This window comes from Mustela erminea, chromosome 14 (genome assembly GCF_009829155.1).
Source record: "Mustela erminea isolate mMusErm1 chromosome 14, mMusErm1.Pri, whole genome shotgun sequence".
NCBI classification, from domain to species: domain Eukaryota; kingdom Metazoa; phylum Chordata; class Mammalia; order Carnivora; family Mustelidae; genus Mustela; species Mustela erminea.
Genome location: NC_045627.1, coordinates 60199988 through 60227843, shown reverse-complemented (window position 1 = coordinate 60227843; position 27856 = coordinate 60199988). Strand labels below are relative to the sequence as shown.

The following is a 27856-nucleotide window of genomic DNA, read 5'->3' as shown; positions in this document are numbered from 1 at the left end:
ATAGTTTTAGAAGTCCTAGCAACAGCAATCAGACAACAAAGAGAAATAAAAGGTATCCAAATTGTCAATGAGAAAGTCAAACTCTCTTCACAGACGACATGTTTCTTTATATGGAAAACCCAAAAGACTCCACCCCCAAACTACTAGAACTCATACAACAATTTAGTAACATGGCAGGATACAAAGTCAGTGTACAGAAATCAGTGGCTTTCTTATACACTAACGATGAAAATACAGAAAGGGAAATTAGAGAATCGATTCCATTTACTATAGCACCAATAACCGTAAGATACCTGGGAATAAACCTAACCAAAGAGGTAAAGGATCTGTACCTGAGGAACTATAGAACACTCATGAAAGAAATTGAAGAAGACACAAAAAGGTGGAAGACCATTCCATGCTCTTGGATTGGTAGAATAAACATTGTTAAAATGTCTATACTGCCTAGAGCAATCTATACTTTTAATGCCATTCTGATCAAAATTCCACCGGTATTTTTCAAAGAGCTGGAGCAAATAATCCAAAAATTTGTATGGAATCAGAAGAGACCCCGAATTGCTAAGGAAATGTTGAAAAAGAAACAAAACTGGGGGCATCTCATTACCTAATTTCAAGCTTTACTACAAAGCTGTGATCACCAAGACAGCTTGGTACTGGCATAAAAACAGACACACAGACCAGTGGAACAGAATAGAGAACCCAGATATGGACCCTCAACTCTATAGCCAAATAATCTTTGACAAAGCAGAAAAAAATATACAGTGGAAAAAGACAGTCTCTTCAATAAATGGTGCTGGGAAAATTGGACAGCTATATGTAGAAGAATGAAACTCGACCATTCTCTTATACCATACACAAAGATAAACTCGTCTTTTTAATTTTTTTAAAAATGTCAATAAAATCTTTAAAAAAGGTGGGGGGAGGGCGCCTGGGTGGCTCAGTGGGTTAAGCCTCTACCTTCAGCTTGTCATGATCCCAGGGTCCTGGGATCGAGCCCCGCATCGGGCCCTCTGCTCCGCAGAGAGCCTGCTTCCTCCTCTTTCTCTGCCTGCCTCTCTGCCTACTTGCCATCTGTCAAATAAATAAATAAAATCTTAAAAAAAATAAAAATAAAAATGTCTGGAGCCAGATGAGGAAACTTAGGTCTAGTAACTGCTTTTGTTTTGTTTTTTCCCTGGATATGATGCTTTTGGGGGTTTTTGTTTTGTTTTGTTTTTTGTTGTTGTTGGTTGGTTTTAATGAAAGTAGCATTAAGAAAATCACTGCACATCAGCTGTGGCTTCCATTAATATTGATGTGAAAGAGCTCTGTCCCCTCTGGTTTCCAACAAACATTCATCCTTGAGACCATCTCACACGTTTGCCTTCCCTAGGATCTTATCTGTAAGAAATCTCTGCCATTTGTACCTTCTATGGTTTCTTATTGTCTTTAGTAGTCCTGTTTTAAAGACCATTTTCAGGGGTACCTTTGTGTTCAGCCGGTTGAGCATCTGACCACTTTGGCTTACGTCATGATCTTGGTGTTGTGGGATTGAGCCCTATGTTGGGTTACACACTCTGGTACCAGAGTCTACTTGGGATTATCTCCTTCTTTCTTCCCTCCCCCCTTTGCCCCCCGTTGCATGCCTGCACATGCTTTCTTTCTCGCTCTTCTCTAAAAATAAATTAATAAACCTTAAAATTAAAGACCATTATCAGTGGCTTTTGGAGAACTCCACCAAGTTGTTTGTCAGGTTAAAGACTTAAATAGAGCAGCTTGTTTTCTCTTCATAAAAATGAAATTGATTTGCATCCTAACAGACTGCCCAGTTCCATGCACATACTTTTCTCTCTTAGGGCTCTTGGCTCTTGTCTTCTACTCCTTCTGTGTAAAACTGTTTGAGCAACAGGTTATTTTCACTGGACCTTTATACCTCCTGCTTGCCTATCCTACACGTGTTTATTTTATCATTTGACCTTTCACCCCTATGGCTAGAATCTGTAGACTTGCCTTTGACCAAGTTCTGTTTCCTACAGGATTCTTTCCTAAAAAAGAGTTCATGATCTGTCCTTAAAAAAATGTGCCCCATTCCACCTTCCCCAAACTATCAACAGTTTTATTCTCTATCTCAGCAGCTCATACAGAGCCTGACATTCCTGAAGTATTGAGTAAGTCTTTTACCAAATAAGTGAGTAGATTATTTCCCTTGTTTGTGTAACCATGTTGTCTTCCTTACCTACATTTTTTTATCATTAAGTCTGCTTTACCATCTTCTTAGTTACCATAACCAGACCCTCGGGGCTTCACTATGCCTACTTTTACTGTTTGGGTACCTTCTTTCTTGACCATCTGCCTGCTGCCTTTCCTGCTTCAGCCTGTCCACATTGCAAGAACCTTCTTCCTTAAACATTAGAGGGATTTCATTGAAACATTTATTTATGAGCTTCAGGGCTTATTACCATTAGTTTCTTGCTATCCTCAGTTACCTTCTCCTGCTAGCCATTGCCCAGTACTCTGCTGTAAACAAGGAAGTAGAGCTGTCTGCCCAACCCCACACCCAGCTCTTCACCAGACCTTAGAGTAGCTTATGCTCATCGCCTACCCTGAACTAAGTTAAGTCTAGGCCTTCTTTTCAGTTTCTGACTGAAGACTCGCTTTCATAAGCCTCTCAGGCCAGTCACAGGCTCAGACCCCGTCTTTGCTAACCTCAGCCATGGTTGGTGGCAGAGCAGGGGAGGCAGCACAGCCCTCTTCCGTTTTGTCTCCTACACTTCTCTGGATAGGGCAGACGGTTCTTGGCTCACTCACCTAATGTTTCAGTGCCTACTGTGGCCAGCCCCTGAATCTGATGCTAGGATAGAGATATTTTAGAAATTAATGGATGGCCATCACATCCTCCAAAGTGTATCTCTCTAAAGTTCATACATTAATTTTCCTAAGCTATAAATAGAAGAGATTTAGTAGCTCTTTGAGAATTAAAGTACTTCTACAAGAAGTCTTGAGCATCCTTATATATTCCAAGTGATTGATTTTTTTTTCCCATCTTTGAAAGAATTAGATCCATATCCACAGATATGTGTTCCATTCCAATCTGTATGGGATCCAGAAAGCTAGAGTTTAACTCCCCTCCTCTTAGCATCTTTTGTATGTTGTTGCTAGGATGTTCATAATTTCTCTCCCTTCTGCATTTCCAATCCATTTAATAACTTTTAGATTTTGGTGACCAACTTGGATTTCCATGATGAACAGAAGCGCCGGAACCTTAATGGGACACTTCATGAGCTCCTCCGAATGAACATCGTCCCCATTGTCAACACGAATGATGCTGTCGTACCCCCAGCTGAGCCCAATAGTGATCTTCAGGGGGTAAATGTGGGTAAAGTATTCCTAAGGGCTGAGCATGCTGGAGTCTAATGCTGTGCTGTGCTGCATGTACTAACACCGGAAGTTTGGCCTAAACAAGGTGGGGCAATTGGGACAGAAGCTGGCCTCATGGAGCAGTGGCTGCATATGCTCTTCTGAAGTCGGGGAGGGTCTCATTCAACAGGGTGAGGTGCTATAGTGGTTTCAGATGGTGCTATGAGCATGGCTTGTGTGTGTCAATGGAGAGAAGGGTGCATGTTTAGAAATGGGGGGGGGCAGTAGGCACAGTGTTTTGAGACAGAAGGGCCTATAAGAGCTGTCATCCACACACTCAGTCATTAATCTTGCCTGCCTGAACCTAGCAGAGTGCTTCTGTGAACGTCTTGAGCTGCATAGTTCACTCACTTTTAACTTTTTACCTGCATTCCAGGTTATTAGTGTTAAAGATAATGATAGCCTGGCTGCGCGTCTGGCCGTGGAAATGAAAACTGACCTCCTGATCGTTCTTTCAGATGTAGAAGGTACAAAGCAATGCCCTTTCCTTTAATCCAGCCTTTGTTTTAAATACCAAATGGGGGAGCACGTGAATTCCTCTCTTTGAGTTCTTTGAATTTTTTTTTTCTTACCCTATGGAACATTTTTTTCTGAGGCATATGGTCTAACAAAGGGATTTTATGGCTCAAAAGAAGGTGAGGAGGGCGCCTGTGTGGCTCAGTGGGTTAAAGCCTCTGCCTTCGGCTCAGGTCATGATCCCAGGGTCCTGGGATTAAGCCCTGCATTGGGCTGTCTGCTCTGCGGAGAGCCTGCTTCCTCCTCTTTCTCTGCCTGCCTCTCTGCCTACTTGTGTTCTTTGTCTGTCAAATAAATAAATAAAATCTTTTAAAAAAAAGAAGGTGAGGGAATCTGGGAGATGGAGTTTAAATGCTGAAATATTGTCATTTCCAGGCATTTCAGGTTTGCTTTTTAGAAGAGCTTTATACAGATGTGATTCATATACCATACAGCTCAGCTATTCAAGATTTACTATTCAGTTTATTGATTTTTGGTATATTCATACAGTTGCTCAACCCTGACAACAATTTTAGAACATTTTTATCACCCCAATAGGAAACCCTGTACCTATTTGTCATCACTCTCCACCGCAGGCAACCTCTCATCTATCTTCTGTCTCTATGGATTTTCCTGTTCTGGACATTCTGTAGAAGTGGAATCACACAATATGTGATCCTTCGTGACTGGTTTCTTTCATTTAGCATGATGTTTTCAGGGTTCGTCGATGGATGTCATGGCATCTGTCAGTAGTCCTTTTTTTTTTTTTATTGCCAACTACTACTCCATTGTGCACACATACCCCATTGTGTTTACGTGTTCATCAGGGGATAGACTTATGCTGCTCTGAACATCCATGTCCAGATTTTTGTGCCGACATGTTTTTTGTTTTACCTAGGTGTAGAATTGCAAGATCATTTGGTAATTTCGTGTATGTTTAGCCTTTTGAAGAAGTTGCAGACTGGTTTCCAAAGCAGCTGCATCATTTTATAGCCCTATCAGCCCTGTATGAGGGTTTTAGTCTCTTCACATCCTTGCCAGCACTTACCTCTTATAATCTGCCTTTTCGCTGATAGGTGTGAAGTGCTATTTCGCTGTGGTTTGATCACTTTCAGTTTTTAATGTAAATCATGAGACAGGTGATATTAAATTGGAGCCACTGCAGAAGTCCTGCCTATGTGGCCACCATGGTCTTATATGTTAATCTCTTCTACCCTGCTTTCCCCTTCCTCAGAGGGGTCCCTCTTGGTTCCGGTTTGACTCTCCATTCACTCTTCTCACTCTCGAAAGCTATTCGCAGTTTACATTTTGACCCATAAGGAATATGGTAGCTGTGTCTAAAATCGGCCAAACCTAACAGGATCCCAAAGGGCCCTCATTACATTCCCAGGAGATCACAAAAACCTATTTGGTTCCCAGCCCAGACCCAAGGCAGGGTACTTTGACAGGACTTGTTTTCCATTTACACTCCATGGGTGTAAGATTAAGAGCAGGGAACTGCCTCATGGAGGCAGGGGCAGATATAGATGGATTGATCTGTCTTCTGCCCTTGTGGGAAGTCTGATATATCATACCTATATGTCCATTTCTTTACCTGTAAGAAGTCTTAGTGCCATTTTTATCCACTGTAAATTTGAAATCTCAGGACAGGAATAGCTAGGTTGGGATAAGAGTGAGCCACTCTAGAAAAGAAGGGTTTTCAGTTAATCTGAAGATTTTTATTAAATTTCTACTATACACAAATACTGTGCTAGGTACTTTATGAATGTCAATTTTTTTGAATCCTTATAGCAGTCTTGCAAAGTAGATAGGTTAGCTCTGCTATTCAGGTGAAGAAATTAAAAATTAAGTTCACACCAGCTAAATGGTATATCCAAAGTCACACAGTGCTTAGCAGAGGCTGGTTTTAGAACTAGATCTGTTCAATTTAAAAATGTACACCCTTCTCTCTCCTGTACTACCTAGCAAGGTAAAGGACATGAACTTGAAAGTTAAGTATGTAACACCCAATTTGAACTAGACTCGAGGAAACATTTTTAAGGCGGCCTCAAACACTAAAATTGCTTATCAGTGTGATAGCATTTATCAGTACTTTTCTCATGATTGCCAAATAATACTCCACTCTGTAGATACACCACATTTTAGTTGCTTATTCATCAGTTGGTAGACATTTGAGCTATTATAACTAACGCAACTATGAACATTCATGTATATAAAACAGGCTTGGGTTATTAACCCTGATTAGTTATCCACTGAAAGTTGATTTTTAGCATGATATTAGAATTTTAAATATGCTCTTGATGGGTTTGAGAAGCCACTATAAGGGAAAAAGAGGAGTAAGCAGAATACCAGAATGCTAGGCCCTCCTCAGCATCTCTTGAGAAGGAATTGCTTGGAACTTTACAACCTTGCCCATGCTATTTTTGTATGAAACCAAAACAGCCTTGGGATCCATGCTTATGATCTTATAGCATAGTGCCTTCTGAAAAGACTCCAGCCCTAAATCCAGGAGCCATGCATGCTGGGCTGCAGTGGGCAGAGGTGGTGAGAGGTGGTTTTTCCTCCCCCTGTCATTGCTGCCCACGGTTCGCACCGCTTCGTTCTATACCAGACACCATTTCCATCACTCCTTTGATACCTTTCTCCTGGAGAGGATGTATATAGCAGGGTTGTGTTAGAGATTTGGAATAATGAAGCAGAGGGACCGTATTTTCCCACAGGAAAAGCAGTAACTTAAACCAAAAACATCACTGCCCAGATATCATTGACCAGTCCCCAGCCCAGGGCAGTTCCTCTCTGTATGTGTCCCACGCAGGCCTTAAAGTGATTCCATTTTCACAGGCCCATGATTTTTCTTTCCAAGCCTCCAACTTGCTCTTTTTGCAAGTGAAATTATTAAGATTTTTAATCATGGATTGTATGCATATGATGTTTCATGTAACTTGTGTTTTATGTTATTCTGTTTGGTTATAAAAGGGACATGGGCTTTGCGATGATAAATCTAGAATGAATGCTGGGAGTCCTGTGCTCTTCTGCTGACGAAGCCTAACCTTCACATCAGCTTGCCCATAATATGCAGAGTATAGGCAGTGGCTGTTTCAAAGGGTGCTGTGAGAGTTAATGAAAACCTGTCTCCTATTTCATCCCACTTGGAGACAGTCATGTTATAGTATACAGCTGCTGTGTCTTCTGCAGTGGCCACTCATCCTTCAGTTACTTCCTTAATTCAGCATCATAAGTAACAGTGGCAGAGGTGAGGACAGCTTCCCTGTAGACAGTGGACAGGGCTGGTAAGTTTTGTGCCAAGGATGTGGTCATGCCATGATACTAACAAGCATTCATTCATTAAGCCAGGTTGTAAAAGTATGTAAAGAGAGTCCTCCTGTTGCTGATTTTCAGCGTGGGCAGACTATACACATCCCTTCTTCCCTTTTCTGGTTAGAGCTGTTAGAACACAGAGTTCATTTGGCTCAGTCATGTACAGAGTGGTTGGCAGGTGCCCAGGGGTCTGTTTTAGGGGACAGTCACTTCCGTTACAGCAATATTACTGACTTTTGTCTGCTTTTTAGGTCTTTTTGACAGTCCCCCAGGGTCAGATGATGCAAAGCTCATCGATATATTTTATCCTGGAGATCAGCAGTCTGTGACCTTTGGAACCAAGTCAAGAGTAGGAATGGGTGGCATGGAAGCCAAGGTAAGGATTTGATGCTCTTACTGCCTGTAACAGATATAAAACCAGACAATATTTTATCCTTTTTACTTTGTGAGTGTTTGGGCATTAATGGTTATGATACTAAACACATATGTACTTAAATGTGCATATCTAAATTCAGACTTAATGCATATTGTGTACCTATATTTAGTCGTGTCTGCGTATGTGTTCTCTTTACTAATATTATATGGTACATTCATATTATAAACTTGTCAAGGGCAGGGTCTGTATATTTTTCATAATTCATAAATCCTCTAATGTTATCAGCTCAAATGTTTCTTTTCTTTTCTTTTTTTTTTTAAGATTTTATTTGAGAGAGAGTGAGAGCTAGAGTGGGCATACACACACACACAAAGGGAAAGGGAAAAGCAGGCTCCCTACCGAGCAAGGAGCCCAATGCAGGGCTCAATCCCAGGACTCTGGGATTATATCTGAGATGAAGGCAGATGCTCAACTGACTAAGCCACCCAGGCACCCCTCTTTCTTTTTTTCTTTTAAGATTTTTTTTTTTTTTAAGTAATCTCTACACCCAGCATGGGGCTCAAACTCACAACCCAGAGATCAAGAGTCGCACACTCCATGGACTAAGGCCGCCAGGTGCCCCAGCTCAAATATTCTTTATGAAATCTTTCAGAAATTCTTCCCTCCCATTACTCTAGGAAGTAATACCCTTAAGATACAGCATCATATGTGGCAATGGCGGAGACATACTAAAAAGGTATGCAAAGGCTAAAAGAACTCAGGCTCAGATTCTGGTCAAACACCAGACTGAACACTGAGCATAAAGGGCAGATTGACTCAGCATTAGGCAGCACATGCTGAAGTTGGGCTGGGAAGAAGGCATGAGCTGAGTGTGTGTTCAGACCTTCCAAGCTGTTGGAAATATTCCTGCATATGCTTCTATTGCTCAGTATCAAATGGTATTGTCTATTTTTTTGCAAGTTTATAGTGTGGATGACTAGACCCTGCAAAGGTCTGAATCTCATGATGGGATCTAACCTTTCCTATTAGGTGAAAGCGGCCCTCTGGGCTTTGCAAGGTGGCACTTCTGTGGTTATTGCCAATGGAACCCACCCAAAGGTGTCTGGACATGTCATCACAGATATCGTGGAGGGAAAGAAAGTTGGCACCTTCTTTTCTGAAGTAAAGCCTGCAGGTAAGTAGTTCTTTGTAGAGTCCCATGGTTTGTGGATGATAGGTAGCCACACCATGCCTAGATGAGACTGAAGACCAAGCTGTCTTCTAGGAACAGAGATCACAAAATCCATGTGTTAATATCATGAATTCTGGTATTGTCTCAAACACTCTTGCAAAATTGGATTTTGCTTTGCTTTTGTTAAATTTAGCTAACCTGCCCTGCTAGACTTCCTGTTTTTCTCTAAAACCAGTAAGTTAAAGAATATAAGCATCCATTTTCTTAAGAAACATTTGCTAGGCCCATGCTGGATGCCTAGAGATGCAAAGAGGTGTAAGACATGATATGTACTCTGAATTGTTCACAAAAACAGAATTGCCAAATAATCTGCATTCAGAAGTGGAAACGTATTAGAGAATATAAGCCAAAGTGGAATTGAAAGAACTCCGTAAGATATAAATTATGTTGTCCAGTTTAGAAATACAGACAAGTTTCTTGTATTTGTGCTTGAGTTAATCTAGTCTATTTTTTTGCCATTTTATTGGTCTGAGTGACCTCTGGGAAACAACACACCAAAACACTGAGCATTCGTTCTGTGCACGTGCTGGGTTAGCAGTCTGTGATCTGATGTTTGCAAATATTTTTACAGGTCCTACTGTTGAGCAGCAGGGAGAAATGGCTCGATCAGGAGGAAGGATGCTGGCCACTTTGGAACCTGAGCAGGTAATAACTCTAACTAATAGTTTTGTTGGTTTTCAGAGTGAGTCATGCTATAAGGTTTAGTGCACAGTCAAGCCTGTCTCCCCCTTCATTCCTCATGACCCCAGAGAGTTACTCTAGTTACAGATATGATTCAGATTTGTTCTGCCTTTTTTCTTTCTCCAAATTTTATTTTCCCTTTTGTCTTTGTAGCCTGAGGCCTAAGGTAGCTTTTCATCAATCTGATGTTTTGATCAAAAACATCATGAAAATGATGAGACCAAGGAAGCTCCCTAATCCTGCCATATTCCAAACAGAGAAATGGAGGAAAACTGCTTGTTCTAACCTATCTGAATCACCTAACTTACCTATAAAATGCAAGCTCAAGAGCCTGCTCTCTAGTAGGATCCTTCCCACAGGGAAGTAGCAGATGTGAAGAGTCTGGGAATGGAAGCAGGTGGAAGCTGGGGATTGGATTCTTGAGGCTTGTGTTGTTAAGGACAGATTTGAGAGTCATGCATTTAGGTTTCTTCAAGGAAGCACTGTGGCCTGAGGAATAGGAGAATTTAAAACAATACAAGCAGAGAGAGGAAAGCAAAGGAAGAGCTTAGTTTGTCTCTTAAGCCACTTCCCATTGCTCCTTCAGTAGTCTCACTCATTTGCTACACTTCTTAATCTAGGTAAGGATTGGGGTCTCTTGGTTTTCTCCCTTTGGCTGAATTCATTAAATAATTATGTAAAAGAACCTGGGAGTTAAACTATATAGCCAGTGATACCGAGTATGCGGAGGTGGATGTATTCTGCTGATTCAAAATGCTGGCCCCTTGGGGACAGATTGTGTCTGTCATTCATTAGGGAGATTAATAGTGAGAGAGGAAGGAAAAAGTGAGAGCTGAGATGGGATTGAAAGGAGGTAAGGCCATTTCAGTGAGTGGTGACCTTGGGTTTAGGAGCAAGACCTGGCTTATTCAGAGGAGTAGGTTTAAAAGTATGCTGTGCGTTCTTCTTGGATGAATGTATTTGCTTATTTGTTCAATGTTTTTACCTTTCTTCCTAGAGAGCAGAGATTATCCATCATCTGGCTGATCTGTTGACAGACCAACGTGAGGAGATCCTGTTAGCCAACAAAAAAGACTTGGAGGAGGCAGAGGGTAAAGACCAAGTGACTGGGAGTCAGTGTTATGGAGGATTTCTTTTGGTTTTTGTTCTTTGTTTTACTAATATTTCTTGTGTCATAGTCTGCCTAAAGACGAGATTGTTATAGAAGAAATCATGTATTATACATCTTTTTTATTAAGAGTTGCTTGCTAATATTCACTGGGCTTTTTCAAATTGTACATACCATTTTTCAGCTCCTTTCCCAGATACCCTGGTACAGCCCTCCAGGGGGCTTTTTCTATACCCATAGGTCATGAGCCATGGATACTGTGGCAGTTTCAGTGCAGAAAAAAGATTGAGGACCCCGTCATTTTAGACATTCCACTAATAGCAGCTAAAACTTATTGAGGCCTTTCCATGTTGCAAGGCATTGTGCTAAAAGGCTTTATAGATAGGATATCATTTTATCTTTATAACATGGTACCTTTGAGTTCGTTAATATTTATTATACCTATTTTATAGAGGAGGAAACTGAAGCACAAGCAAGTTGACATATGCCTAAAACCATATGGCCAGTAACAGATCCAGGATTCAAACCCATATGGACTATGCATGTAAAATAGTTGTGGAAGTAGTTTGTGAGGCCTGTGATGAGAGATAGCGTATCGTGTAGTTAATTAATCAGTGCGTAGTCCGCCCAGAGCTAGCAACAGATGCCATCCACAAATGCCCCTGAGGTGCAAATGGTAGAGTGAGTGATACAGCCGAACTCACACTGCAGACAGCTAAATATGTAGAGAGTCAAGTCAGCCTCAGTCTTTCTCTCCTTCCTAATTCTCTGTATCTCCACCCTAAAAAAATGGGGGGTGATTTTATGAGGCTTTGAATTTCCTTTTCTCTTGAATAAATGTGCCTTAAATTAAACATTCAGATTAGTGGTCTTCCCTTCAAAGAAACCTTGCAAGGCTGGCTCATCAACATTACTTTGATTTCTTAAAACATTTTGAGCTATTGCTTTGGAACTTCCTTTAGAGTTTACATCTGGTCTTTTGAATTTTTGCAGTATTGGAAAGTCATAAAATAGATTTTCAGAAATGGAAGAAATCTTTGATGAGAATCTTACCAGTTGTTTAAGAGTAAAAGAATTAAGATCCACTAAGGTTAAAACTTTTTCTTAAAGTCACACAGCTAGTTGTTGGCAGACCTCTGACTTTTGATCCCAGTTATATCTCCCTGGAAATTCATAAGGACACACAGTGACTTAAAAACAAAGTCCTGGGTATACAGGAGCATGGTGGTCCCCTTTAACTCGGTAAGCACATGTCAGGAAATGTATCCTAAGAAATTATTTCAGGCAGAGAAAACCATTCTGTATGCAATGATTCTTGGAGCAGGGTTATTTATCACCCTGAAAACTGCAGACGACCTCAGTGTTTATTAATAACATAGATCTAGTTAAGTGCATTAAGCTACATTAACTCAGTGGAGTATTTAGCAGTAATTACAACAGTTTTGGCAACATGGAAAACACACATGCATTGTGAGGTGGAAAATTGGAATGTAACATTTAACACTGTGTTTAAAACTTGTTAGCACATAGGGAGGGACACAGTAGGGTAGGCATCTGCCTTTGGTTCGGGTTATGATCCCAGGGTCCTGGGATCAAGTACTTCATTGGGTTCCTTGCTCAGCAGGGAGAATGCTTCTCCCTCTGCCTGCCGCTCCCCCTACTTGTGCTCGCTTATTCTCTCTCTTTGATAGATAAAATCTTTAGAAAAAAAAAACACATAGAGAAAAGTGAAGAAAATGGATTGAGGTAATTGGTAAAATGATGATTTAACTTTTTTTTTAATATAATGTTGGTTCCTCCCCTCCTAAGTAGAAAACTTTTTATTATTTTACCTTGGTGGATATAACTATTAAAAAAAAAGGAAAGAAAAAAAAGAAAGGGAAATTTTTCATCATCTCATCTCAACATTAACTATAGTAGTGATTTGTGTTATGTGTTTCCAGGTGATTTTTCTGGTGTGTGTGTATGTGTGTCAGGAGTGTGTGTGTAGACAGTCACACCATGCAAATGGTGTATTTAAATTGAAAGAAAATGCTGTATGTGAAATTATCATAATTCTCTTTAAGTTTTTATTTCAAAAGAAAATATCTTTAATGCTTCTGATTATAAAAATAAGCTTGTTAACAAAAAATTAAAATAATGCTGAGAGAGATCATCAGCAGACATCTCCATGTCCACATGCATATATGCAAAATTTGATAAATAGGATTTTATCATGCATGTTTTTTGGTAGTTTTGGATTTTTCACAAACTGTATCCTGGACAGCTTTCTATAGCAGTTTGTATAGAAACATTATTTGTACAACTGCACTGTAGCTCATTGTCTAAATTTTCAAGTTGAAATTGATTCTATTGTAAAAATGCTGTAACAAGTATCTCATGTGCAAGTTTGCTCACGCAAATGATGGATTTCTGGAACTGAAATTGCCAGCACAGTGGGTATTGGCTTAGTGCCTTTACATGGTGAACTCTCCTGCCAAGAGCCCCCTAGAGAAGCTGTATAAGGGGCATGTCATTGTCTGCTCGAGACCCCAAAGCTCGTGTCTGTTCCTCACATGGTGCCGTGTGTTCAGTAGAGCAGCTGCGGCCCTCCCAGAGCTGCTCCTTTATCTTGTGTTCTTCACACCTCTTCAGGGAGACTAGCAGCTCCTCTGCTGAAGCGCCTGAGCCTCTCCACATCCAAACTGAACAGCCTGGCCATCGGCCTTCGACAAATTGCAGCCTCCTCACAGGATAGCGTGGGGCGTGTTTTGCGCCGAACCCGAATTGCCAAAAATTTGGAACTAGAACAAGTGACTGTCCCAATTGGAGTCCTGCTGGTCATCTTTGAGTCCCGCCCTGACTGTCTGCCCCAGGTATGGGCCTGCCATTGGGTAGGGGAAGAATGTATTTTCAGCACATGAAATAAGTCTCCCAAGATAGTTTTCTTTTTTCTCTTTTTTGGTGAGAAAGTCTTACCTTTTTTCCTCCCCCAGAGGTAATTTTTGGGACTTTTCAGGTCTTTAATTTATGTTACTGATTCTTCCAAGTGATTCCAAAGTAGGTATTCATATGTACATTTTATAGCTGAAGAAACTGAAGTTTATAGAAGTTCTTATTCCTGCCACTTGTAAAGGGTGGAGCTGGGACGTGAACCCAAATAAAACCTTCACAGTACAATGCAGGAGCACATTTCCACGTCTCAGCTCACTGGGGCACTTTATTCCCTGACCTCTTCTAGCTTCCTGCAAGGGCATTCATCTAGTAGCTGGTTTTGCCCATGTGAAAAAGATCCTTTATTGTTAGTGTCACAGATGGTCTCCTGGATGTAAATCTCTCAGGAAAACTTTTAGTAGTTCATGGAAACTAGAATGCAACCTCTTTAAGGAATTTGACTATCACAGGCTAATGTTGAGAAACTGTGTGTTAAAAGATTTTACTAAGCAGCCATGCCTTGATTCATAAGGTGGCATTAGAGGGTTGCCCCACTGGTTACCCACTCTCCCAGAAATCTGGGACCATTTCCCCACCATACTGACCAGTAGGATGATACTGCTTTCTTTGCACTAGCATCAAGTCTTAAGGAGCAGTTCTACTTAAAAACAACAGATGAAAAACCAGCCCCTGTTTACTCTAGGACGTAGGATGAGAGCATGGGAGTCTTTCCTCCCTTAATCCGTGAGGATTAAATGGATTAGGTCTTAAAAAGTGACTACACAGTGCTTGGCACAGGAGGAGTACTCAGTTGAGTGCTTACTGTTGCAATGGTTGCTTTTTCCCTTTGAGTCACTGCTCCCCTCTTTGATCTGCAGGTGGCAGCCTTGGCTATTGCGAGTGGTAACGGCTTGTTACTCAAAGGAGGGAAGGAGGCCACACACAGCAATCGGATTCTTCACCTTTTGGCCCAAGAGGCCCTCTCAATCCACGGAGTGAAAGAGGCCATACAGCTGGTAGGTCCTTGGGAATGAGCCCCATCAGGCACAGAACCCCAGGTCAGGTGTTTGGGTGTTTGAAGCAAAGCTTAGGTTACCTAAGGTCAAGCTACTTGTACAGGCAAGCTTGACTGGAAAAGCGGCAAGTCCTGTGCACCTGCTGACCCTGGATGATTCCAGAGGCTTCCTTGGCCCAAGAAGTCGTCAGTGGCTTGGGAAGGCCACTGTCATACAGCTGTGCCCTGGCACTGTGATTTACAAGAATGCCTGGTAGCCCTTCATTCTTGGGGCACACTTACGTAGAGTATCAGGTCAGGGTTCTGCCCACTGGCAGAGTGAGTTAGGGCAAGTCAGATGAAAGAGTTTATGAACCCATTGTGCAGCATGTGAGTTTGAGGTCATGCTATTATCACTGTTGTCATTGTGCTCGTTATTTTAACCATTGTCTTACTCTCCTCAATCAGCAAGTGGAGTCATTGAACTGGACTGTAATAGCTAGAGTTTACTGAGCACCTGCTGTAGGCAAGGCAGCTTCCATCCGTACCTCATTCAGCCCTCACAACAACCGTAGCAGGAAAATGCCATCAGTATTAGGGAAAAAACAGGCTCAGTGCTAGAAGTAACTCACAGAAAATCAGGGAGAGTGTAGATTTGAACCTCAGCTGACTCCAGACCCTTCTCTTTCTCTATGGAGGCCCACTTACTCCAACGTGCTGGGATTCTGCTTGCTGTTGGGACAGTGTAAACCCACTGCCTTACATACTCACTGATAAGAATTAGATTTTTTCTATAACAACATAGGGGGTGGAAAGGGCACAGACCTGATGGATTCAAATCCCAGCTCTGCTACATCCTAGCTTAATTAGACAGGTTTCCTTCCAGCCGTCTTCCTACTGCTGTATCATATCCATACAGTAAATTGTGCAGATCTTATATGAACAACTCTAGGACGTTTTCCATGGATCCACGTACACACATATATAACTGGCAGCCTATCCAGCTGTAGAATGTTTGCAGCACCCCAGAAGGTTCCTGTGTCCCTCCTAATCAGTATGGCCGTCTTCCCCTTGTAATGGCCCCCTCTTTGCTTTTTCACATTGAATCTGTTTTGGTTATACTTTTTTTTTTTTTTAAAGATTTTATTTATTTACTTGACAGACAGAGATCACAAGTAGGTAGAGAGGCAGGCTCCCTGCTGAGCAGAGAGCCTGATGTGGGGCTCAATCCCAGGACCCTGAGATCATGACCTGAGCCGAAGGCAGAGGCTTTAACCCACTGAGCCACCCAGGCACCCCTGTTTTGGTTACTTTTGAACTTCATTATAAATGGCATCATACAAAATACACTCTTTTGTGTTGTTGGGGTTTTTTAAATTATTTATTTGAGAGAGAGGGAGAGCAGCGGGGATGGGCAGAGGAAGAGGGAGAAGCAGGCTCCCTGCTCTGGTGCCAGGGCTCAATCCCTGAGATCATGACCTGAGCCAAAGGCAGAAGGTTAACCAACTGAGCCACCCAGGCACTTCTTTGTGTTCTTTTTCTTTTGTTCACCTTTATGTCTGTGAAGGTCATCCACAATGTTACCTCAAGCTGTTGTTTTCTCTTGTCTGTCGCCATGTGGTGTTCCATTTACATGTATATACTACAGTTTGTCCTTTCTTCCTTTGGCCAACTTTAGGGTTGTTTCCGATTTGGGGCTACACAGAATAAAGTTGCTATGAACATTCTCGTACATACGTATTTGTATTTCTGTTGTAAGTCACATGACATATGGGTGAAATTAAAAGAGGAGGGGAAAAGGCCATCACCCCAGTGTCTTGACAGGCACTTCATCACAGGATAGAGGTGGTCAGCAGCACTCTGGGTGCTGCTACTTTATATTTCGTTAGGTCAGATGTCATTTTTGTTTTTATTCTGTACCTCTTCAGGTGAATACCAGAGAAGAAGTGGAAGATCTTTGTCGCTTAGACAAAATGATAGATCTGATCATTCCACGAGGCTCTTCCCAGCTGGTCAGAGATATCCAGAAAGCTGCTAAGGGAATCCCAGTGATGGGGCACAGTGAGGGAATCTGCCACATGTATGTGGATTCAGAGGCCAGCGTTGATAAAGTCACCAGACTGGGTGAGCTGGATGGGGCCCCTGCTGTTTGCAGGCAAGATATTTATCAGATCCTGTGTGGCTTGGGAGCACGTTACTAGAAACAATTCTTTGTCTTCCTTTTTTCAGTCCGAGACTCTAAATGTGAATATCCAGCTGCCTGTAATGCTTTGGAGACTCTCTTAATCCACCGAGATCTGCTGAGAACACCATTATTTGACCAGATCATTGACATGCTGAGAGTGGAACAGGTATGACAAGTCCCAGGACTCATACATCACTTCCTGTCTTCCATTTTGAGATTTTGAAGCCTGTGGGATTAGACCAGGAGCGGCTGCCATACCATTTATGGCAATTTAAGAAGCAGTATTTCTGAGCATTTACTGTGGACATAGTTCTGTGCTCAGACATAGTTCTGTGCTCAGTACACAGCGAGTAAGACACATCCCTGCTTTGTCAAAATCTAGTCGATGGAAGAAACCCATATTCCAATAGCTGTATTACAGAGTGGAATGTGGTAAGTGCTAAGAGAGGGCAAAGATAAGACAGATCACGTGGCAGTTCTGTTTCTGAGAGCCTTTTATTGAGGCAGCCTCGTTTAAAGTTTATTTCTGAACACACATTTCTGCTTGGATTTGATTTGGAAAGATTGTGCAGAAATGTTTTCATTTATATGTGTCCACCCCTCCACCAGTGTCTTCAATTACCAGTATTGATGTCCTTAATATGATGATATTTGGGAGTCAACAATTTGTATAATGTTCTCCCTAGATTGTTTTATTACCATTTCATTGAGGTTGTAAAAACCAGTGCCGGTAAGTTTCAGACAAATATATGTTCCATCTTAAGTTTCTAATTGCAAGAAAATAGATGCTCTCCAGGCAAAAGTGGGCAATCTCAGGTTTTCTGGCAGAACACATTGTAAACTTTAATATCTGATGCCATGGCACCCTTTCATAATTACATAAACAAGCGCAGCATTTAGAGAAAGTGGCTGCTGGCCTTGGTTGCTTTGACCCTGAGTATGTCTTTTCCCTTTCATCTTTTACCTGGAAAGGAAGGCCCGAGTCATCTTATAAATGGGTGGGCATGGTCCCAATGAGAGCCTGAAAGGATTGTTTTGAAAATGAAAATGCGCCCCACAAATTAAAATGGAATTAGATTACATGATCACTCATGTTTGGGACCTTCCTTGATACTATTGGGCCACCTGTGTATGCCATACACCGCACTGAACTGGACTAGACAGGAGGAAAATGTCCTTTAGCCAGGAATAAACCTCCTGTTCCTGATTCAGACAAACCCATGATATCCTTAGTCATTCTCAAGATTGCCTTGCAATATTCTTTGAATCAAAATTAGTCAATATGTGTACCTCATGTGATATCTTTGTATTTCCTGAAGTAAACCAGCAGGATGACTTGCCCAGAGCTAGGGCTCAGGGATGGGTTTCCTCTCCCTGAGGAGAACATGGTTGGTCCCCAGGCCTGGAGGAAGAGGGGTTCCAGGAAAAAGGGCCTTGGGAACAATAAGAATAGGACAAACACTGCTTGTTGTAACTTGAGTGAAAGCAAGAGCTTGGTCCCCAAGAATCAAGACTTGAGCACTGCCCTGTGGAGGTCTCAGAGAATGAAGCCTAAGTGCGATCAGACTTGTGAGGGGGGACCCTCAGTGTCCAGCCCCCAGTTCTTAAATTCCTCCAGCCAGGAGCACAATTAACCCCCAAGTCTGTCACTGAGCTGAGCCTAGAGGTGGGGCCTGACAAAAGTTGGAAGTCTGACAAGTAACCACAGTTTGACCTGGCTACCGACTAAATACTCTAAGCACACCTATGACTTTCTGGAGGGAAGGAGTAGAAATGTATACGAGCCATCTCCCCCTTTCCATGTGATTCCATATCTGAGTCCCATATGCAGGGGATGGGATTTTTGTAGTCAAGTGTTCATTTCAGTAAGATGCCAGCGGTTGAGGGCTTATGTTGATAGCCTGTTAAATGCCTTGCACATTCTTAACATTCAGAGGCTTCCTGCTTAAATCCCTGTTCCAGTTTTAACTGAGGGCCCCTTGCTGGCAAGTGGCCAGTCGGCATTTTCCCAAGCAGAGCATCCTGGAGGGTGGAGCGCTGCTTCTAAAGGAAGTCAGGGCTGGTTTAATCATCTGTGCTGCAGCACCCACAGGCTCCCCGCTTCAGGCTCGTCTGGCTATTTGGACCTAGAGAAGAAGTGTGAGCTGGCTTCCTGCTGCTGTGTTTATATTGTCACCCCTCAACTTCCTCTGCTCCAGGTGAAAATTCACGCAGGCCCCAAGTTCGCTTCCTATCTGACCTTCAGCCCCTCTGAAGTGAAGTCCCTCCGAACGGAGTATGGGGACCTGGAGTTGTGCATTGAAGTGGTGGACAGCGTCCAGGAGGCCATTGACCACATCCACAAGTACGGCAGCTCGCACACAGATGTCATCGTCACGGAGAATGGTCAGTGCACATGTGCACACGTGCCTCAGGCATATGGCGCTTGGTTTTTCCACCTTGGTCTCCATGGGGTCCTGCTCCTCTCAGCCCCTCTGGCTACAGGAAAACATAGTCTGAATAGACTAATGATAATGCCTGGCATTGGTTGTATTTATCCATCTGCTGCCTCACTGCATTGTCGCAGTGGCCCCAGGGGAAGAGGCAGGGAAGAGATGGTTAGCTACTCTGGAGATGACTCATTCTCTGTCACAGGGATTACCATTTAATCCAGACAATAGTCTCTCCAGGCTTTTGGAATAAACCCACTTACAGCTGAGGAAACCCAGGCTCAGGGAGCTGAGGGCAGAAGCAGCTCTTCACACACATTCATTCATTGCACAGATGTGTACTGAGAGACCTCCAAGTTGTCAGGCACTGGAGGCCCAGCGGGAAAGGCAGCCAGCATGGCCCCTTAAGGGATCTGTGGTTGGTTTATTAGGGAATCACAACACCGCCAATAATAATAGCTAATGTTTACTAGCACTTACATGTGCTAGGCTCTGGGGTGAGTGCTCTGTGGATGTCAAGTCCTTTTATCCTCCACACAACCCTGTGAGCTAGGTGATACTATTAGTCTCCATTTTGCTCAGGCACAGAGAGGTTCAGAAACCTGCTCAGGGTCATCCAACTAATGGGCATGGCATGGAATTGGAATTCAGACTTAGGGATTCTGGTTCTGGAGCCTTATAAAGAGATAGTATGTTAAGCTGTTGCAGCATGAAGGGTTTGTCTACAGGAGGAGATTGTATTCCAACCCAGTCTTTTCCAGGCAACTACTCTTCCCATAACAGACACTGATGAAGCTGGGTTAGCCTTCTTCCTTTTCAGATTTTTCACAAGTCTGCATGTTTAATGCTTGGGGAAGCTCTTCAGGGCCCTGGGCCCAGCCCTGGTCAGTCACCAATGTGTGACTATAAGGAAGGATATTTTCCATGGGTCACCCTAACTCCGTGTTCTCTCTTTATGCTGCAGAGAAAACAGCAGAGTTCTTTCTCCAGCACGTAGATAGTGCCTGTGTGTTCTGGAATGCCAGCACTCGCTTCTCTGATGGCTACCGGTTCGGACTGGGTAAGAAAGATTCTGATCAGGAGAAAAAGAGGCCTCTTTGTGAATCACCGTGTCCAAGGAGCTGGTGAGGGTGGAGGAGACACCTGTTCTTTGAAGTCACACATGCTTGATTAAGATAAAAGAGAAGAATTGTGGGAGGGTGGTTGATGAGAGAGAATCCTCAGAGCAGCCATGGGCTGGGAGAAGTTCTGTGCTCTAAACATTTTGTGTATTAAGAAGGTAGGTACTTGTTTTTCTTTTTCATAGACCTTTGAAATTCAGAGAAGTGAAGTAACTTGCCCAAAGCCCCCGAGCTGTCTCCCAGACCCACACTTGGACAAGTCCAGAGCCTGGGTTGTTCCCGTTACAGTACGGGCAGAGCACAGCATGCCTGCGTGCACAGGTCATGACAGGCGTGCATGCCGAGGTCCCTCAGGAGCTGTTGCAGACTCACTCCTTCAGTGAGACAAAGCCAGGTTACCTGAGAGGGATTCCCCGTGAGGACAAGACAATAGAATGTTTTAATATGTATGCTGGGCTTAAATAGGCAGTATCAAAAACAAGTAAGTCCAGAGGTGCAAGGTTTATTTCTAAAGCATGCCTTTGAAACAAAAAGCTTCAGAAAAGTAACTTTAGAAAAAAAAGAAAGCAAGAAACCTCCCCCCTTCTCCCCATCCTTCATTAGAAATAAAGTCAGGGGCACCTGGCTGGCTCAGGTAGACTATACAGCTCTTGATCTCAGGGTTGTAAGTTCGAGCCCCATGAAGAAAGAACAAAAGAAAATCTCCATTCCCCAGTATAGAGATTTTCAGATGGTCTCTGGTTTTCAGGGGTACCATTATAAAGAGCACCAATAGGCATTTGTGACACATCTGAGAATTATTTTAATTCCTCTGAACTTTTGAATAGATCTGCCTAGAGAACACTTCTCACTGAATTACTAAAGGTGGTTAAAGAGAATTTTACCCAGTTATTCTTAGTCATTAGGCTCTTTACTGTTAGTTACCTATTTCTGTTATGTTGGGGTTTTGATTTAATTGTCACATCCCTTCCTTTCACTGATTTTCATTTTCCGTGTTGTTGATGAAGAAATAGCAGCATACTTTTAGGGGCTGAGGTACCTAGCTTTCAAGCAAAAGTCCAGGATGGGGAAAGAGCAAATGACTACTCCATCATCTGTCCATCACGTGCTCAGAGCAAATGCTCAAACTCTGGTTGAGTTAAATTCCTATGAAGTGCATTAATAACAGTGACAGATGGTGTTTATTGAGCATGTACATATTCTCAGCGCTGTGCTAAGTGTATCACATGCATTGTCTCACTTAGTTTTACGTGATGGGTTCTATTCTGTTCCTCATTTTCCAAATGAACGGAAGCAGAAAAGATGGTTCCACCATGTGCCCGAAGTCTTGTGGTCCCTATGCTATTAAACCAGAATTCAAATCTGGTGGTCACACTGTCCTTGCCAACCACTACTCCCTGGCACATCCTCACTCAGGCCTCTGCACTGCTGGTCTCTGCCTGCAGCGCCTTTCCACCTGCCCCTGCACAGGCTGGATCCTTGTCATTGTTCAGGGTTCAGAGGAAAGTCCCTTCTCAGGGAGACTCTCCCTAAGCAGTCTACTGGTGTGGACCCCCGTCTCACACAGTCTGTCCCAGCACCCTTTCGTGCACTCCTAGCAGCACAAGGAATTATTTGCTAAACTATTCTTTGACTGCCTTGCCCACAGAAGTATGGGCTCTAAGATAACATGACCTTGCATTGGGTATTCACCACTGCCTCCCTAGGGCCCAACATGGTGCCTCTTGCATAGTACATGCTCAGGAAAATTGTGATGGACGAGAGAACCCTGCTTCCACTGTATCCCTTGCAGGACCCACAGCCAGACCATGGAAAACCCCTAACGCCATGAGTCCAAGCTTAGAGCAAGAGGGAAGGAAAATGAATAGTCCCCTTTCGTGTATTCAGTATTCGTGTAATTCAGACAGTTATTAGACAGTAACTGTCTAGTGAGTGCCTATGTACTAAGAATTCTGGGGGATACTGAGAACATGTCCCATCCCTTCCATTCTGGGACTTAGAGAATAGTTGAGATGAAATCTTGATACTGGACATTGTTGTATGCTTCAAAAAAATGCGTGAATGTCAAATTATGATACACAGTCTAGACACCAAGCAGATTTCAGCCAGCATTCCTAGTATTGTCAAAATGCATTTGGGATAAAAGTGTGGAGGAGAGCCCACACATTGTGTTTTATCAGAAGTAGAGGGCTTATGATTCATAATGACCGGAGGACATGTTGAAGGGGACCGTGGAGCTCAAGCTGATCTGGGAAGGATGGAGCAGGAGTGGGCGGGGTGAGAGGGTGGCACATGAGGAGAGGAAGAGCTGTGGGTCTGCTGGGCGGATAGGAAGCAGGGACTGGGAAAAGCCGCATCCTCATCCATGCTTTTCCTCAGGAGCCGAAGTGGGCATCAGCACATCGAGGATCCACGCACGGGGACCAGTGGGACTTGAGGGACTGCTCACCACTAAGTGGCTGCTGCGAGGGCAGGACCACGTGGTCTCAGATTTCTCAGAGCATGGAAGTTTAAAATACCTTCACGAGAACCTCCCTGTGCCTCAGAGAAACACCAACTGAAAGCATTCCAAGAAGAGCCAGGAAAGATTCAAGAGGTCTTCACAGTTAAACCTATCTTAAGAATCTCAGGGGATGAGCCATTTCTCATCTCCCGACTTTGTGGAAGGGTCTGCCTGTTGGAAAGTGCACCCAGATGCTTCTGGGCTCCTTTTGGCTACGCCAGGGATGGCTAATGTGCATATTCCAATTCACCCATCTCTTTTTTAGTTAGAAAATAATCGCTATGAATGGGGCTTCGCTTAATTGCTGCAGTTAGGGACGTCGCTTCATATGGTCCAGTTCCCTTCATGATAGGAACAGAAAGGTGCAGCTTCCCCACAAAAAAGTCAACGGGAAAATCATGCTGCTTTTACCTTTGTATTGCCTCAATGAGGTAACATCTCCCCTGACGTTTGGTTGGCACTAGAGCCCATCACACCTAATATGTTTTTCCACATTTCATCTCCTTACGCTCACACTCATCTTCAAAAAGGAAAGGCTTGGAATTTAGAAGAGGGGCAGCCCTTCATTTCAGCATTCTCATCAGAAACAGTCGCAAAAATGGACTGAATCATTTCCACGGGGAGGATTGACCTTTTATATTTATTGTGGATTAAGATAAAGCAGCATTCCAGATGCTTGTGCCTCTTCGAGCCCAGAAGATTCAGCACGACTGGGGATGCCATTGGAACCTGGAGCTGCGAGTCCCGGGATGAAGTATCTATAGCAATTATGCTTGAAATTTTTATATAAATTATTTTGTCATCCTACCCTTTTCCTCCAAAACAAAAATTAGAAGGTTATTTTAATACTTTGGATTCTTCCCCCTTTTTGAGAAATAAAGTTCTTATGAAAAGCCTGTATGTGTGGTTAAAGTCCGCACCCTCGCTTGCCCTGGCCCTCTTCCTCTGCCTTCCCTGGGCCCCATGCCTGCTTTGACACGCTGGCTCTTCTCAGGAAGCTGGTCAGGGAGACCGTCTGTCTGACTCGTGTCCATGGAGGCAGATCCCAAGGGATGAACCCAGCCTGACAGAGGAGAGGAAAACAGGAGACTGGGCCCCAGAGCATCAGGACTGAGAGAATGGTGACAGAATGAGGTCGGCGGGTATGGATAGCACAAGTGTGCTGCCACGGTGCCAGGACCACACAGCCTCCACTCGGGCAGCTGTGGTCCCAGACCCGACATCCTATTTACTTTGGAAGACCCTCCCTCCATCCAGCTCCTGTTTTAGGGTCCCTGGTGCTCAAAAGTTTGTAGTTGAAAGCTCTCTTGTCTCATGGGGGCCCTTCCAAAGAGAAAAGCTCTCACTGACATGCTGCTGCTTAGCCTTCAAGGATGTTTTATGAGCAAAAGAATCACAGTGTCCTGTGGAGCGTGTTCTCAGGCCGGCTCCCAACTCTCCCTCTCATCCAGACCCTTACATGGTCCGGCAGGCCACCCCACCCACCCTGCCCTCGGATTGGGGAATTCTGGCATAGCTTGCCTGAAAAGGCAATAGACAAAAGTCCTGCCAGAAACTGTATGGCAGATACCACAATCAGCTCCCAACAGACAGCAAACACCCCTGGAGTCGAAAATAGAAAGTGACCCAAGAAGGCCGGGGCCCTTGGGGAAGACGCCACTGAGGAGGCAGGCCTGGATCCGGGCCCTGAGCAAGATGAGTCACAGGAGTAAGGAGAGGGCCGAGCACTGGGACAGGGGACTGGTCCAAGCAGAAGGCCAGAGGTGGAGCTGAAACAAAGGTCTGTGGAGCAGGGAACACACCAGTGCAGGGCAGAAGTTCTAAGTGAAGGCATTCCATCCCAGAGAGCTGACAGCAGAAGAATCCCAGGGTGGCCACCCTTGGGGCAGGGGACGGAAGTGGGGTTTGGGCTGGAAAACACACCTAAAGCTCACTCATCCAACAGGGCCATTCCCCTATAGCCACTTCAGACTTAATCCTCTTCTACAGAGGCCACGGGTCATAGACATTTATTTTTCCACTAAAAGTAAAGAGATTTCCCCAAAGGAGGGTCAAAAGGCAGCCATTCCCTCGTAAGTATTCTCCACACTGAAGTAAGTGTCTTCAGTACTTATGGTTTGTCTAGGAAGGGGGCTTTTTGTTCTAAAATCCTTCCTGTGGTCCTGCTCTTTCTTAGCTACCAACCCCGGACAGCAGGCTGTTGAACCTGCCAACCCTGGCGCTCCCCCCTACCCCACCAAGCGGGGAGAAAACGCCCTCTGGGATATGTAAGATAACAAGCATTTGTCAAGCCATTTACTTGAGTTTAGGTTTTCTGCTACAGCCAAAAGTATGTGAGTGATACAGTATATACATTATGATTATGGGGCCATTGAGAAAAGTATTCATATGGTGTATCCTGGGTGGCTCAGTGGGTTCAATGTCTGCCTTTAGCAGAGGTCGTGTGATTGAGCCCCATGTCTGGCTTCCTGCTCAGTGGGGAGCCTCCTCCGTCTCCCTCTGCCTCTCCCTCTGCTTGTGCGCATGTGTGCGCTTGCAGCATGCTCTCAAATAAATTCTTTTTTTTTTTTAAATCCTATATCTTTATTTATTTATTTTTTTAGACTTTAAATGTCCATTTTAATTTTTTATTTTTTTAATTTTTTATTTTTTATAAACATATATTTTTATCCCCAGGGGTACAGGTCTGTGAATCACCAGGTTTACACACTTCACAGCACTCACCAAAGCACATACCCTCCCCAGTGTCCATAATCCCACCCCCTTCTCCCAAACCCCCTCCCCCCAGCAACCCTCAGTTTGTTTTGTGAGATTAAGAGTCACTTATGGTTTGTCTCCCTCCCAATCCCATCTTGTTTCATTTATTCTTCTCCTACCCACTTAAGCCCCCATGTTGCATCACCACTTCCTCATATCAGGGAGATCATATGATAGTTGTCTTTCTCTGCTTGACTTATTTCGCTAAGCATGATACGCTTCTCAAATAAATTCTTAAAGTATTCTTATGGAAAGAAAAGTGGACAGTCTGGGACTAGATTTTTTTTTTTTTAAAGATTTTATTTATTTATTTATTTGACAGAGAGAGAGATCACAGGTAGGCAGAGAGGCAGGCAGAGAGAGAGGAAAAAGCAGGCTCCCTGCCAAGCAGAGAGCCCGATGCAGGACTCGATCCTAGGACCCTGAGATGACCTGAGCCAAAGGCCGAGGCTTAACCCACTGAACCACCCAGGCGCCCCCAGGGACTAGATTATAATCAGTGTTATTTGCTCTGGATCCCTTATGTTGTGGAACCATCTCTCCTGTGTTTTGCAGTTAACACAGGAGACAGGACAGCGCAGAATACACATGGTGTGCACACTTCTGAACTAGAGATTCGTTCCTAACCTCCAAGCCAGCACAACGACGGTTCTGCCTATTTAGATGCATCCTCTGACAGTCTGTCTGGCTAAGGCTTTAAATCTAATCAAGTCTCCTTTTTGACTGGAGCCATTGTTGTCGATGTGGTTACTCCTTACTTCTGCCTCTCAAACGGACATGGAACAGAATATTTCTGGGTACTATTTTGTGCCCTGTGAGGATAGTGACCTCGAGGCCGCAACTGTAGGAGTGTTTTCAGGTACAAGTAACAGAACCCTCTGCTCTAACTAGTTTCACAAAAGAAAATGTATTTATTGGGTTACATAATTCAGGAAACCCAGACGTGTAGTTCAGGCATGATTTGATCAGGGCTTGACTCCCTTTCTCTGCAGATCTCTGTAAATCAGTGGTTTTCAAACTTGAGAGTCTCAGAATCACCTGTAGGGTTATTAGAATAGATTGCTGACTCAGTAGGTTGGGGTTGGGGCCGAGAATTTGCCTTTCTAATAATGTGGGTTGGATGATGGGAGGACATCCAGTAAAACTACCATCAGACAGTGGTCCTAACCTCCACTCTTATTAAACTGGCCTGAATCAATCACTGTAGTAAATGTAGGAATTGAGTTGCATTGTCCCAGGAAATGCAAACAGCTAAGGTTTGAACATGATAAGAGTTCATTTTCATCTCCAGTAAGAAGGGATCTGGAGGTAGGCATCTCAGGGCTGAGGCCGCGGCTCCATGATGTCATCAGGCACTCTGGCTCCTTTCAGGTTCTGCTCTCCCATCGTAGGGTAAGGCCCTCATCCACATGCCAGTGATCTCCCTACCATCAGGAGCATGTTCCAGACGGCAGGAAGGAGGAGGAACCACAGACAAACGAGTACCTGCCAGCTGCCTCGTCCAAGTGGCTTTTCAGGAAGGCCCATCCAACTGCTTGTCCAGAACTGGCTTATGACACCCCTTGCTTCTACAAGAGATCTAGGGAGTGTGACTTTTTTATCTGGGCATACTGTAGGTCTAAGAAGGAGTCTATTGGTAAGGGAGAAGAGAAATTGAAGAGGGGAAGAAAATTACTCTGATTCGGGGAGATGGGAGAAGCATCCACTCACCTAAACAACATGGCTTTTAGGGAGGAACCGTTTCTTGCAGCCATGTGGACAACTCTAGCTATAAGGGAGGTTGAGAAATACAGCGTTACAGTTGGGCACATTCCTCCCTGAACAAAAACCAGGATCCTCTTCATAAGGAAGGAGAAAGGATAAACATTAGATAAGCTACTAGCACTGTGTGCCACAATTAACCCTAAACCCTCTCTTTTTCTAGAAGCCCCTTTTGTTCTCTTGAGCTCATTGATGGGTTTTGTAAATCAGATTTTGCGGTGATGTGGGAAAGCCGAATTGCTCTGTAGGAGATGGAGAAAAGGAAAAATTCCTGGGCACTTCTGGAGAGGAGAGTGGGAATTTAGAGTTGTACTAGGCAGCGGGCACAGACTGAAGATCTGCGGGAAATTAGGCTGGAGAAAGCTAGACCACCAAAGTGGGGGGAAAAAAAAAAAAAGCCACCTGTTTGTAAACTTATGGCTCCATGAGGCTAATCCTTTTGGAGGTTCTTATATTTTAGAAAAAGGCAACAGTCACAGTAACAGTTATTCCAAAAAATTAGTCAGTGCCATATTGGAAAGAGCTTGCATTTGAGGGTCATCCTGGCCTGTGTTGCCATCTCTAAATTGTGTGAACATAACAGAGTTT

The 27856-nt window shown here is 43.6% G+C and overlaps 1 protein-coding gene across 4 annotated transcripts in view; it reads left to right on the top strand.

Annotated features, from left to right (window-relative positions):
- The window catches only part of ALDH18A1 (aldehyde dehydrogenase 18 family member A1), a 41702-nt gene extending 18056 nt beyond the window's left edge, over positions 1–23646 (top strand). For 2 of the 4 annotated variants that reach the window (XM_032312853.1, XM_032312855.1), the window contains exons 6-18: positions 3193–3345; positions 3773–3863; positions 7461–7585; positions 8615–8759; positions 9388–9461; positions 10495–10588; positions 13240–13460; positions 14397–14534; positions 16441–16636; positions 16742–16863; positions 18896–19082; positions 20091–20186; positions 22627–23646. In XM_032312853.1, the coding sequence (XP_032168744.1) occupies positions 3193–3345; positions 3773–3863; positions 7461–7585; positions 8615–8759; positions 9388–9461; positions 10495–10588; positions 13240–13460; positions 14397–14534; positions 16441–16636; positions 16742–16863; positions 18896–19082; positions 20091–20186; positions 22627–22808 (1824 nt within the window). In that variant the 3' untranslated portion in view covers positions 22809–23646. Of the gene's footprint in view, positions 1–3192; positions 3352–3772; positions 3864–7460; positions 7586–8614; positions 8760–9387; positions 9462–10494; positions 10589–13239; positions 13461–14396; positions 14535–16440; positions 16637–16741; positions 16864–18895; positions 19083–20090; positions 20187–22626 lie in introns of all 4 variants that reach the window. The other 2 variants (XM_032312852.1, XM_032312854.1) reach the window with 1 other exon arrangement.
- Positions 23647–27856: the final 4210 nt, after the last annotated feature.